Below are 14,284 nucleotides of genomic sequence, written 5' to 3'. Positions count from 1 at the left end.
AGAATCCCTAGTGTAATTCAAGTGGTCTCTTTGTCCCTGTCATCTATGTTGTGCTATTGTCCTGGTGTATACATGTTATAAATAGCATGGATATCGAATAAATATATCATTCTCACTAATATGAGTGAACTCCAAATCATTTGACTGAAAACCTAACAAGTATTAAGGAAAAAAATGAAGCTTCCACAAAAATGCCAAATTACAATTTAACTTCAATGATAGTCAGTCTCCCTTGATTACTAGACAGCATCAGAATGGAAGAGAACAATCCCACCCCCACAGCAGATCTTATATGGAGAGTTAAAGGAAAGAAGGGTGTTTGTAAAAACGCTTCAAAAGACAACCTGAAATATCTTTAGAGTGCTGGCAACAATTTTAAGCATTTCATGCTCCTAACTCACTGATGGTCTTTGACAAGACCAGCATGTACCAGCTTTGAGCAAGATTGAATAAAACCATCTTCCAGTTGATGTGAAACATGCTACAGCATCACACATTATAGACTTACATGCCACAGCATGGTCAACTCTTTTGTCAGACTTCAGAGTCGCATACATAATCACAATGGAGATTTGTGACATCATTATTGTCAGTAATAAATTAGTAAACGAGATTCAAATCTCTCCCATAAAGTTCAGAGAGGAGGAGAGGTGCAGAAAAAGTGAAACTTCTTCCAACTTCCAGTTGTTAAAATAAAATTAATGTATGCATCTTACAGATTTAATCGTTGACAATTTTAGATAATGATATGAATCACACAAGTAAAGTTATATGAACCAACTTGCTCCATTTGCCAACCTTTAAGATGGTTCATCATATCTCAGCTTACTGGCTGCTCTCCCTTGAAATAATTCCCAAGCATCCCTTATTATTAAGGTAAAACCAAAGGACTGAAGTAAGAACTGTGCTTTTGATTGATTCCCTAATTTTAATCTACACAAATCACAGGGAGAAGGAAATAAAGCTACACGTAATTGGTCTCAAAAAGGTGATGGCAGTTGATATTTATACAAGCAATTGTCTTGCCACAGGTTCCCCCCCCCCCCCCCCCCCCCCCCCAAATTTTGAAAGTTTAAAACAAGGGTAGAGGCAAGAAGTTTAGAACAAAAGAGTAACATTATTTATGTGGATTTGTGAGGACTTCTGTAATAGTAGTGCCAGTTCCCTCATTTAATCTAATTTAATCAGCTACAAAACATGTTTCTTGATTGTTAGCAGTACTGTCACTTAGGTAAATAGATAGAGCTGTGGTTTAATTACTTAAGTGTACCAAAAAGATTCAATGACACAAATAATTCCTTTATTCCAGGCTACCCAAAGACTCAAATATGTTCCCTCCAACAAATCTTCCAAACCAAAAAAATCAACCTCAATCTCCAACTTCTACCCAGTCTCCCACCAGTACCATCCATCACACTTCTCTGATTGCCTATTCCTCCCCTTCCTATTAAATTGGCATGTATTATCAATATGCATGCTATGGTGGATAAATACAAAAATGTTGATAAACCTGATTATACAGAGATCAGAAATTGATGAGAGATTGAATTTGTAATGAAAATAATAGTTCATATGAATAATTAATCTTTATAACTGATGTTTCATTGTTTTGTTGAAGAAAAGCAAGTGTAAACTTAACCAAATCAAATACACTCTTGCCCTGAGACAGTTCATAGCTTCACATTCCAGTATGGATGGGAGCAAAACTTAGCTGGACTTCTGGTGGTAATTATGAAATACTGCATTATTCAAGGTGTTGCCAATTGTATGAAAATTAAACCAAAGTCCCATCAACCCAGGTGTATTAAAAAAAAAGGGAAGTTCTCCCAATGTCCTGGGTGACATTCCTCCCTCAAATACCAACACCAAAACCCATCAATAAATTTGCGACAGGTTAAGTAGCTCAAAACAACTACCAATTCAGTTAATTTACTTATTACATGTTTTGAAATTTTTGAATTTATTAATGCAAGCCTCTTTAAGACATCCAGATATTTTAGTCCTTATCTTAGCCATACAAAACAAAACAACTTCCTTAAATGTAATAGCTTAAAATGCTGAAAAGGCATCCCATTGACCAATCTGTGAAACCCTTGACATTTAAAATAGTATTTTTAACATTCTGTTGTGTAATTTTTCTTCAAATCACAACATACCTATAAAAAATGAACTGAAATGGCCATTATAGACTTTTAGAAACATTTTTTTATTCCTTCTCCTTTCTTGAAATAATACCATGATCGTGAAACCTTAACAGCATTTATATTACATTATTCAGTACTATTCCAAACTTCATAGCCAAACTGTCTATATTTTCAAACACACTACCCAAAGTAGACATAAAATATGAAACACAGAGATAAAGCAATGAAAAAACACAAATCTACCTGTAAAAATCAAATTATACTACCACAGCTGCAGTAGATTTAGGATTTACCTTTACAATAATCAGCAGGGTCTTCCTGCTCTTCATCATCAGATCCCAGGATTTCCTCCTCTTGTTCTGGAGGAACAGGCTCTGGTAGAGGCGGTGGTGGAGGAGGAGCAGCTGCCGCAGCTTTGTGGTGAGCCTCTGGCCTTAAGAAGCAGGGAAAATAATGAAGAATTTATTAAAATATTTTCTGAGTTTTACAAAAAATTGAACCCCATGAAACCTTAGATTCATTTCACTATTTGTTTAAAAGTGGTAATTCAAAAATCCTTTACAAATGATTTATCATATAAAATTTAACGTTGATACAGTTCAACATCTTGTTCTCTGAAGCATACAAAGTAGGGAAGCCACAAACACAAATACTGGTCTATTCTGTTTTAGCCCATTGTGAATAGGCATGGTATTTTGGAAAAACAACAGATTTTTAGCAATCCCAAGCTCAGTGGGACTGTAAAAATGAACCACATCTGGGAAGTCTGCCTATCTATTGATATTGAAAAGCAAGAATAAGATTTGGTTGCGATGGCTCTTCATTTGAAGACCCTGGTGAGGGGAAGTCTCAAGAACAGCGAAGTTGTTGCTTAAATCTGCACTGCAACTTTAATCTAATCCAATTAAATAAATTACTCAAATCTCAAAAGGTGAATTCTTAAAAACTTCTGGGGGAAAGTGATGTAGCTGGTAGAGCTGCAGCCTCTCATCTCCAGTGACACAGGTTCAATCCTGCACATTTTCCCAGTGATTACATAGGTTTCCTCCTGGTGCTCCTGTTTCCTCTTAGAAGACATGCAGGTTGGTTGGTTACTTGGCCACTGCAAACTACCTCTTGTGTGCAGATGTGTGATAAAATCAAGGGAGTGGGGGAATGAGAATGTTTGGAGAATAATAATGGGATTAGTGTAAGATTGGTGCTTAAGATCAGTAGGGCTTCAGTGGGCTGAAGGGCCTTTTTCTGTGCTACAAAATTTCTACGAAAGATGGCAACAAGAGATGGCCAGTTGTTTGCCCACAGGTTCCGAATCAATTCTGGAGACTCCAACATGTCAAATGCTGATTAACAAAGTGGAATTTAATGTTATTACTGAGATTTCAATAATGTGAGATCACATTTTTTTCGATATTTACAGATCAGAAATTTTTTTAAAAGTTATTTTACCTACTTTTCCAATACCAAATAAAATTGAAAAATTTTAGGTTTTAATCCTTATCAGAAGGGCTTGATAGCAATAATTTATGATCTGATTATGATTTGATTATGAAAATACGTCTAGAGACACTTGATAAAATTAAGAATGAATGGGAAAGAGAACTCCAGATACTTTTACCTATAGAGACGTGGAAGAAAATTCTCCAATTAGTTAATACATCTTCAATGTGTGCTAGAAACTCTTTGATACAGTTAAGGTGGTTCACAGGACCCATATGTCTAAGGATAAGTTAGCCCGTTTTTAATCACCATATAAATCCCATATGTGACAGATGTAATTCGGAGGTCATTTCCCTGACACATGTGTTTTGGTCCTGCCCTCTTTTGGAAAAATATTGGAAAGACATTTTTAATATTATTTCAATTGTACTGAATATTGATTTACAACCTCATCCTATTACTGCAATTTTTGGGTTACCAGTGATGGATTCCGGCGATTTATCCACTTCAGCTTGTCGTATGATTGCTTTTGTTACATTAATGGCCAAGAGATCCATTCTATTTAAATGGAAGGACCCTATACCTCCTACCACATTTCAATGGTTTTCTCAAACTATAACATATTTAAACTTAGAAAAAATTAGGACTGGTACTGTTGATCCTTCGCTTAAATTTGAGGAAGTTTGGAGTCCATTTATTCAGTATTTCCATATGATGTAAGCAGACCTTTTTCGAATCCCTTTCAATAACCTCTTATCTGAGTATAGAGGAGTGGAGCTAACGACATAATAATGTTTTTTTTAAACCAAAGAAATAACAGTCCAGCTTTTTTTTTTGGGAGTTTTTGGTTTGCTTTTGTTTATTTTTTTTTAATTTTGGGGGTTCTCTTTTCATATAATTAAATTTCTTTTCAAATTCTTTTATATCATGTTCACTTAGTAAAAGATTGGGAGGTTCAGATTATATATTTTACTCCCTGTGAGTATATATGTCAACTGTTATTATTGTAATCCCGATCTCTTCGCACCATGAGTATAATCACTATTGTTATGTATATTAATTTGAAATTGAATTTGAAATTTAATAAAAAGATTGAAAAAAATTGTGAAATGTTTAACTTTCCAAATACCTGAATTTTTGACATTTTCTCCCTCCCTTAAAAAGCAAGAAATGAAAAAAAAAATTATAAGCAATAGGATGATGTCTGAATACAATAAACAGGGCTGGGATTTGAATAAAGATAGCTTTGTTATAAAATTTAGTTGAGTCCTGCCAGCTCAAGTTTCATCCCATCTCACAAACTTACTGTATGTGTTAGTTGTAAGACAATCCAAACATGTTTCTGAACAACCTTAAATGTTAACTCTATTTCTGTCTACAGATGTTGTCTGATCTCTTAAGTATGACCAATATTTTTTCTCTTATTCCAAAGAATTAAGAGTTGAGTAATTAATACCTTGAAAAGCTGGTGCTTCTGATGATACCAATTAACTTACTGTATCACAGAAGCAGCCTGCCATATCTTTGAAACTATGCCAGTTGAAGTATTATTTTTCCATTACATATTATATTTAACATTATTTCTGAGGAATTCTAGAACATGCCAGTATGCCAGACTGATACTGCATCAGGGCACCTATATCAAAAATATTTTGAGAAATGGGGAAAAAAAAGGGAAAATAACATTGCATCCATAAGTAATATGCTGCAATACTATTATGAGATTTGTTACATCTGTAATTCTAAAAATATCTAACACATTATGCTTCAAAAGTATTGAGAAAACTGTTTCAAGCACACTCAGTGGTGCTGTATGCAGGAACTTCACCAGATTTAAATCAATGAAAGTTGTTAATCAAGCAGATTTTCCCAAGATTAACTTCTCGCTACAAGTTATTTTAAATCATCAAAGATATTTGTAAAAAGTCATGTTTGCCAGCCTCCTTAATTCCATAATTAGTAAACTCTAGCTGAACACAACATACACAATGCACACTTGATTTCTTGAGCTCTTACAAAAGGAAGCAGACAATATAAAAATAATATGCTTACAATTAAAATATCAGCCTCCTTAAAAAATTGTACTCTGCATTTGTGTGTTTCGGGATATAATATTTACAACATGAAAATTATGAAAATTTGTACACTAATCGAAATAACAGATAAAATGAACTGTTTTTCTTCCCACTGATGAAGCCTGACCTGCTGAGTATTTCCAGCGTCTTCTGTTTATATTTTAGATAAAATACACATTCTAGGTACCATTCAACATTAATCACTGTGCATATGCGAAAACACTAAATCGTTTCCATAGAAGCAGATTTTGCATTAATGAACAGGGCACAGGGAATGATCATTGGTATGATGACTGTCATCAGTACAGCAGTAAAAATATTAAATGTTGCCAAACAATTACATAATGCAGGCTATGGAGTGTATTTTAATTTTTTTTAATAAAATCAATTACAATTTATGATATCCTTCACATTTCCATTTTGTCTGAAATCCTATTATTTTGCAAATACACATTTCATTACAGCATCCATAATCACTTTACTTTCTTAAAGCCATTTTAAATGACAAGCAAATCACTACTGTCCATCAATACCACATTAAAAATTATAAAAATGCAATTTACATTAGTGATATGAAAATACACCTTTGTTAATCTATTTGTTTTCTATCAGCCAAAAGAGCAGTGAAATATACACTGCTTGCGTTTTAGTAATTACTGTCAAGTTCCAAAGTGCTTTCTATAACATTTTATAAATATTCACATCATAAATTGATCTGTACAAAAATGTAAGCAGACATTGCTGTCTTGCCCCTTTAATTAACAAATACAATTCTCAACCAACATAAACTAACATTGCTAAAGTACAGAAAGACATGCATTTTTGTAGCATCTTTCAAAACTGCAATATATTGAAAGTCAACCACAACTAAGGCTACTGTAAAAACACAGGTTATTGTACAGACACTTCTAACCACTTGAATTTGCAGCTGATTTTTGAAAAAAATGTCTGCAGTCATTTCATTCAGTTTGATCAGCACCACCCTGTGCTCCCAAGTCTGCCTGATGTTCAATCATGATGTCCAGCACAGTGGCAGCCACCTGCACTACAACGACAAAGACATTGAGGGGACGGGCAGACCACAAGCCCTATCTATGATATTGCTGAAAAAACTTTAATAGCCATGTAGGCCACACCTCCTCTCTTAGCTAGCTGTCAATCAAAATATTGTATTTGAATTTTTCTCTCATCTGAAAACATCCGAAAATTACTACAAACTTTTTAAAATGACTAAATATTTGAAAATATTAACTAAAATATTTGAACAAGCTCAAGAATTAAAACGTAAAAATACTATGAACTATCACAGTCACTCCCAGCTAAGTGGTGGGGAGTTGCTGTTATCTCACATCCCATTCTGGCCTTCATGAGGAAGCCCCAGCAAACTACTATTAGTAGGTTTGGGACTTGCAGCTTTGGAAAAGCAAATGAAAAAAATCTCAAACTTGCTAGTTAAGTGCTGGCATTTCCCTGTAAAATCTGGTCCATCACTTTGTATCTGATCAAGAAAAACAACAAGATTTCCACAGATAATATTGCATGGAGTTTACAACTCCCACAATTGGAAATATTAATATATTTAATACTGTGAAGAGTTTAAATTTAGATCAAAAGATTATTTTGATATCAAAACTCCTGCAATTCAATGCTCACGTGTCAAAATTCCGTGTTGCAAAGAGAAGATGCACATTAGTGTTTATTCATTTTCTAGTCTAAACGATGATATGATGATAATGAAAGGCCGCAGCAAAAATTAAAGGATGCTGATGTATGACTAGTACTTAGTAGCCAGTTGTAGGGCACAAGCATGCCCCAGAGACGGGTAATACACCCATTCTCTTGATTATAGATATTTTCATTTGACAAAATAGATATAATATTGCATACACGTTCCAGAAAACATCTGGCAAAATTTTGCAGTGTCCAAGCACTCAATATCTTTACTGCTTGGTATGGTGTCTTGTCATCTTTTCCTATAAATAGCTCAAATATTCATTCAAGCAAAATAAAATCAGTGTTCATGTTTTCTGTTAATGTTTAAATCATAAGTTAAATGGTGATATTAACATTTATATTTTGTTATACTAGTTTGGTGCAAGCTACATTGTCAAGATTGAAATGTAATCTTTAAAATGCCTTCCTGCAAATTGCTTTGAAATAATGGGCAATCTACAATCAGGTTGATTTCATTGAATACAGCAATAGTGATTCACATGAAAATACATGTGCTGAGATGTTACATAAGCCTTATATCACAACTTAAGATGCTGCCTGCAAATACATCTCAGAGTCAATATTTGAATGAATGTTGTGAATTACCTCAGTGCCATATGCCTTCTGATAGATTTAGGTGCTTGGAAAAAATACAGGTTTGTGCAGTGATATTTTTGTTGTGGAATCTTTCTCAAAATATTTTGATAGGAAAATACAATAATTTAAGACAATCTGCAAATGACACAACCTACTTGGGTTACAAATTCAGCATGGAAATGCATTAATAATCCTTAAAACAAGCCCCAGTACAGTTGATTAACATTTTCTGGCTTGTGTGTCCAATGTCTAGCATTGTCTGGCATTATGATTATTTAAATCAAATACATTAAAGCAAACATTAGTGTTGCTTGGGGTATTTGAACCACCCACATTAAAAGAGAATGCATTTACATTAGTCAAATGTGTTGATCAGCAAAGAAGCCAAGGCATCCTTTTTTTTTTAATTCAGTCCTCAAATGTTGGGATAAAGGTGTCACTAGCATGCCCAGCATTTCTTTTGTTATTTTATTCTTTTTCCAGGATCTAGGCACTGCTGTCAAAGCCCATCATTTGTTCCTCATCCCTTAATGCCCTTGAGAAAGTGGTGGTCAGCTTTGCAATTCTTCTGGTGAGATACTCCCACACTGCTTCAATCCAGAGATGGAGGAGGACTGGTGATATTTTTCCAAACCAGGATTATGTGCGACTTGGAGGGGAAGCTGCAGTATTACCATGCACCAACTGCCCTTGTCCTTCTTGGTGGCAGAGACCTCAGGTTTGGAAGGTACTGCCAGAGCAGCCTAGGCAAATAGCTTGAGCATTTTGTACATGGAAAATAGAACAACAACTGTGCACTGGTGGTATGTTTAAGATTGGTGGACATGGTGCCAATTAGGGAGGTTGCTTTATCCAAGATGGTATTGACCTTCTCGAGAATTGTTGGACTTGCACTCAGCCAGAGAAGTGGAGAATATTCTATCAAGCACTTGGGTTATGCCTTGTGGATTGCAAATGTACTTGTGCAGAATTCTTCAATTTCATCACCTTTGCCACCAACTTCCACCCTGCCCTCAAATTCATCTGGACTCTCTCTGATACTTCCCTTCCTTTTCTGGATCAATTGTTCTCCACCTCAGAAGACAGACTTGCCACTGACATCTTCCAAGAACTCACTGACACCCACAGCTACTGAGACTATACCTCCTCCCACCCTGACTCCTCTAAGGATGCTATCCCCTTTTCTCAATTTCTCCAGCTCTGCTGCATCCACTCTCAAGATGAGGCCTTCTGCTCTAGGGTTCTTGAAAGGTCCTCCTTCTTCCAGAAATGTGGCTTCCCCTCCACCATAGTTAATGGAGCTCTCAAATGCATCCCTCCATTTTCCACACATCTGCTCTCATCCCCCCTCTCTCCAGACAGAATAGCAATAGAGTTCCCTTGGTCCTCACTTTTCATCCCAATCAACACATCATCCTCCGCCATTGAGGCCAGCTTCAATGTGATCCCACCACCAGTCCTTCTTCCCACCTTTCTGCTTCACAGGGACCACTCTCTTTAGGACTCCTTGATCCGCTCATCCCTGCCCATCCCCTGCCACTTTCCTCTGCAGCCATAATAGGTGCAACATTTGTTCCTTCACCTCCTTCCTTACCACCATTGAGGGACCTACACAGCGTTTCCAGGTGAGGTAAGGTTTAACCTGCACCTCTTCCAACCTGGTCTACTGCATTCGGTGCTCACAATGTGGCCTTCTCTACAACGGTGAAACCAAGTGCAGACTAGGAGGCACCTGCGCTTTTGTCCCTCAGCCATCTCAAGCTTCTGGTTGCACGTCATTTAAACTCTCTTTCCCACTCCCTCACCAACCTGCCTGTCCTCGACCTCTCCACTGCTACAGAAAAGCCAAATGCCAATTGGAAGAACAATATCTCAATATTCTGCTTGGGTATGAACATTGAATTTTCCAGTTTAAGGTAACCCACACTCCTGATGTTCTCCTCCCACACACATTCACCTGTCCACCTATTCTTCTTCTCCCTTTTTTCACCCTCCTCCACATGGTTCCATCTGTCCATCATCCATCCCCAACTGGTTCCACCCATCACCTACCAGGCTCCGTCCAAGCCCCCACCCTCCCTCGTACTGCTATACACTGGCAATCTTTCCCCTCTCCTCTCAACCTGAAACTTAGACTTACACCTTTTCACTCCACAGATGCTGGTTGACTCCAAGTTCTTAGTTTTCTGTTTTGTTACAAATTATGTACAGTGACAAACATTGTATAAACTCAAAAGTACATACAATGATAACAAAGCATCTTTATTTTATAAAATTGATTTTTTAATTCAGTTAGCCACTATTATTTTCAATTTCTTTAAATTCATTGTAATAATTTCCACAGTTCTGTAGAAAGAAACTCAATTAAAAGATATAGTAAAATATTTCCTGAAAATATCAAACTAGCTATTGATTCCACAGCTTTTTACGCTGCAGAATTTAAAAAAAGGATTGTGCCTAGCATTCTGAAACAGTCATTTCTGTACAGTATTTTATCTGAAGTTGAGGAGTTAGGCAGGAAATAATTATATGAGAGGAAAATTTTCTTGGGCCATGGTTTGCCCACTGCAATTCACTGAAATTTGCCTACCGCTGAAACAGGTCTACGGCAGACGCCATCTCCCTGGCCCTACACTCATCTCCGGAGCATCTGGACAGAAAGACACCTGCGTTAGACTATTGTTTATTGTCTACAGCTCCACCTTCAATACTATAATTCCAAGCAAACTCATCTCCAAGCTCCTAGACCTGGGACTCAACACTTCCCTTTGCAACTGGATCCTTGACTTCCTGACCAACAGACCACAATCAGTGAGAATAGGCAGCAACACCTCCGCCATGATTATCCTCAACACTGGTGCCCCACAAGGCGGCATCCTCAGCCCCCAACTCTACTCCCTATACACCCATGACTGCATGGCCAAATTTTGCTCAAACTCCATCTACAAGTTTGTAGATGATACCACCGTAGTGGGCCATATCTCAAATAACGATGTGTCAGAGTAAAGGAAGAAGATCGAGAACCTAGCGACATGGTGTCATAACAACAACCTTTTCCTCAATGTCAGCAAAAACAAAAGAGATGGTCGTGGATTTCAGGAAGGGGGGCAGTGTACATGCTCCTGTCTACATCAGCGGTGCTGAGGTCAAAATGGTTGAGAGCTTCAAAGTTCCAAGGAGTGAACATCACCAATAGTTTGTTCTGGTCCAACTATATTGATGTCATGGCCAAGAAAGCTCACCAGTGCCTCTACTTCCTCAGGAGGTTGAAGAAATTTGGCATGTTCCTTTTGACCCTCACCAATTTTTAATTGATGCACCATAGAAAGCATCCTATCTGAATGCATCACAGCTTGGTATGGCAACTGCTCTGCTCGTGACTGCAAGAAACTGCAGAGGGTTGTGGACACAGCTCAGCACTTCACAGAAACCAGCCTCCCCTCCATGGATTCTGTTTACACTTCTCACTGCCTTGGTAAAGCAGTCAACGGAATCAAAGACCCCACCCACCCTAGACGTTCACTCTTCTCCCCCCTCCCATCAGGCAGAAGATACAAAAGCCTGAAAGCACGTACCACCAGGCTCAAGGACAGCTTCTATCCCGCTGTTATAACACTATTGAATGGTTCCCTATTACAATAAGATAGACTATTGACCTCACAATCTACCTTATGACCTTGCACCTTATTGTCTACCCGCACTGCACCTTCTCTGTAACTGTAACACTTTATTCTGTATTGTTATTTTTTTTTACCCTGTACTACTTCAATGCACTGTTGTTATGAATTGATCTGTATGAATGGTATGCATGACAAGTTTTTCACAATAATACACCAATTTACCTTGGGAAAAACATTATTCATTTATGAAATATAAATGGTTTGAACTGACAATGTTTAATGCCCACTTTCTTAAATAGCTGCAGTCCTTGTAGCAGAGAGACTCCCATAATGCCATTGGATAGGGTAGTCTGACATTCAGAGCCAGTGACAATGCAAGAACAATGACATATTTCCAGGAAAGGAACTTGCAAGTCATGGCATCCTTAAGCACATGCTACCAGTGTTCTTTCGGTTGGTAGAGGTCAAGGGTTTGGGAGGCGCAATCAAAGAAACATTTCAATTTGCTATAACACATCTTGCAGATGGTCCTCACTGCAACCAGTGCACTGCAGGTAACTGGCGTGAAAGTTTAGAGTGGCAGGTGTGGAGCTTAAGGTTTGCTTTGACCCGTATGGTGTGAAGCATCTAGTTTTATTGGAGCTGCACTTACCCAGACAAGTGGAGAATACTCCAGTAGTCTCCTGACTTAAGCCTTGTAGACGGTGGAACACATCTGAGGAGTCAAGACATAAGTTGTTTGCTGCAGGATAACCAATCTCTAGCCTCCTCTTGTAACAAGGCTGATCTAGTAAAGATACTGATAATAATAATCCTTCAGTAAATTTGTACCAAGACTGTCATAATGTCTGGAGCCAAGTCATTACCCAAGCTGAACATCAGTGAAGTAATCATAGGCTTCCATTTGGGAGCACTGTCTATAACACCTGCAGTTAGTTATCTGATGATTTTGTGCACAGGTGATACCCTGATAATTTTCCTCATTGTCAGGTAGACCCCACTGTCCTGGCTATAATGTAGCAAATATGGCTGAAAAAGGTTAAATCAGAAAGTGAATGGCCTTACAAATAAGGCAGGAATTGAGTGAATGCAAGAAGCCTCATTAAAACTGAAGTCAATGGGAATCATGGTGAAAAATCTACACTGGCCGAAGTTGTACCTAACGCAAAAGACAACTGTGGTTTTTGGAAGTCAATCATATCTGTCCTTGTACATCACTACAGGGCTTCAAGGCAGTGACCAAGGCTCATCTAGAGAAAAAGGGAGCAACTTGGCTAGAGGTATGGCAAGCTGTGACACCACAGTCCGGTTGTTAATAGATTCAATACTCTTAGCTGAAAGCTGACTTATGTGATCACACGATCTTCAGGAGGTCAAGATCATTATTCACTCTGTTCTTTTTTAGGCGATAGCAAAGCACTCACATGCTGGGTCCTACTATAATTGATGGGGATCTTAATTAGCTGTATGATTATCCGTCATTGTTCATGATTGGATGTGGCAGAAATTCAGAGCTCTGATCTGACCTATTGGTCGTGGCATTACTCAGCTTTGTCGATACCACATTCCTTCTGCTCTTTATTAATACCTTCACCAGGTATTCACCAGATTGGATTTTCATTTCTGGATTTGTCTGATACTATTCCTGGCACATTTTATTACACTCATTTCACCAGAATTGTTCTTTAGCTTGATAGTAATAACAGACTAAGGAATACACTAAGTCTTCAGCTTTTAGAGGATAGTATAATACTATTTTGCAACTCCTGATAGCACATTGCACCTCATGGATACCCAGTTTTGAGCTATTAGATCATAATAAATCAATTTCATTTAACAATGTGGTAGTGCCACACAACATAATGACATGGAGCAAAGACACAACAGTCTCCACAAGAACTACGCAGTGGTCATTCGCACTACTACCACCATGATATTATCCATATTCTCACCATTTAAAAATTTCTGCACTACATATTCTGGATGTCCATTATGAAGATTTTCACGGTGGTAGCACCAGAAGGTTGAATCCTGAAAGAAACAGCTTTCAGACTTGATCTGTAGGGGATGGTGAGAAAAATAATGAGGGATGAATCTACTTCATTTTTTCCTCAGCAATCTGTGTTGTCGATAATGCAGGTTCATGAATGATTGTCTGGAGCATTTGTCTGGCAGATGCCATTTTATGAAAGCAGCAAGAATAAAGCACCGTATCAGAATTTTAGAGATTTTATGCAATAGGGCAGCCCCTGCTATTTTTTCCCAATTTTAAGTAACCAAGGTTTTTAGATGTTACCGTGAGGCTACACATGGAGTATTATGTACAGCTCAGTCATTCATTTACCCAAGAAAGGATGTATTTACCAAGGTGTGCAACAAAGGTTCATTCCAGGGAACAGTGCAGATTGGGAAACTGAGCCTGTATTCTCTGGAGTTTAGAAGAATGAGAGATCTAATTGACACTTACAACATTCTTACAAAGCTAGAAGGCTGGATTTAGGGAGGGTATTTCTCCTGATTGAGGAATCTAGAAGGAGGGACCACAGTCTCAGAATGAGTAGAGTATTGAGGACTTGAATGAGGAAAAATTTCTTCACTCAGAAGGTGGTGAATCTTTAGAATTCTTTACCCCAAGGGTGTGTGGTGTCTCACTCATAGATTTTGTCCCAAGTAGAAATCCATAGATTTCTGGAAATTA

General features: G+C 37.6%; 1 protein-coding gene across 6 annotated transcripts in view; it reads right to left on the bottom strand.

Annotated features, from left to right (window-relative positions):
• The window catches only part of srpk2 (SRSF protein kinase 2), a 141,936-nt gene that overhangs the window by 64,443 nt on the left and 63,209 nt on the right, over positions 1-14,284 (bottom strand). For all 6 annotated transcript variants that reach the window (XM_052033949.1, XM_052033953.1, XM_052033952.1 and 3 more), the window contains one exon: positions 2,438-2,577. In XM_052033949.1, coding sequence (XP_051889909.1) covers positions 2,438-2,577 — 140 coding nt within the window. The remainder of the gene's footprint in view (positions 1-2,437; positions 2,578-14,284) is intronic.

Source organism: Pristis pectinata, chromosome 19, assembly GCF_009764475.1.
Source record: "Pristis pectinata isolate sPriPec2 chromosome 19, sPriPec2.1.pri, whole genome shotgun sequence".
Taxonomy (NCBI): domain Eukaryota; kingdom Metazoa; phylum Chordata; class Chondrichthyes; order Rhinopristiformes; family Pristidae; genus Pristis; species Pristis pectinata.
Note: the sequence above shows the minus strand (reverse complement) of the source record. Positions and strands in the feature narration are given on the sequence as shown.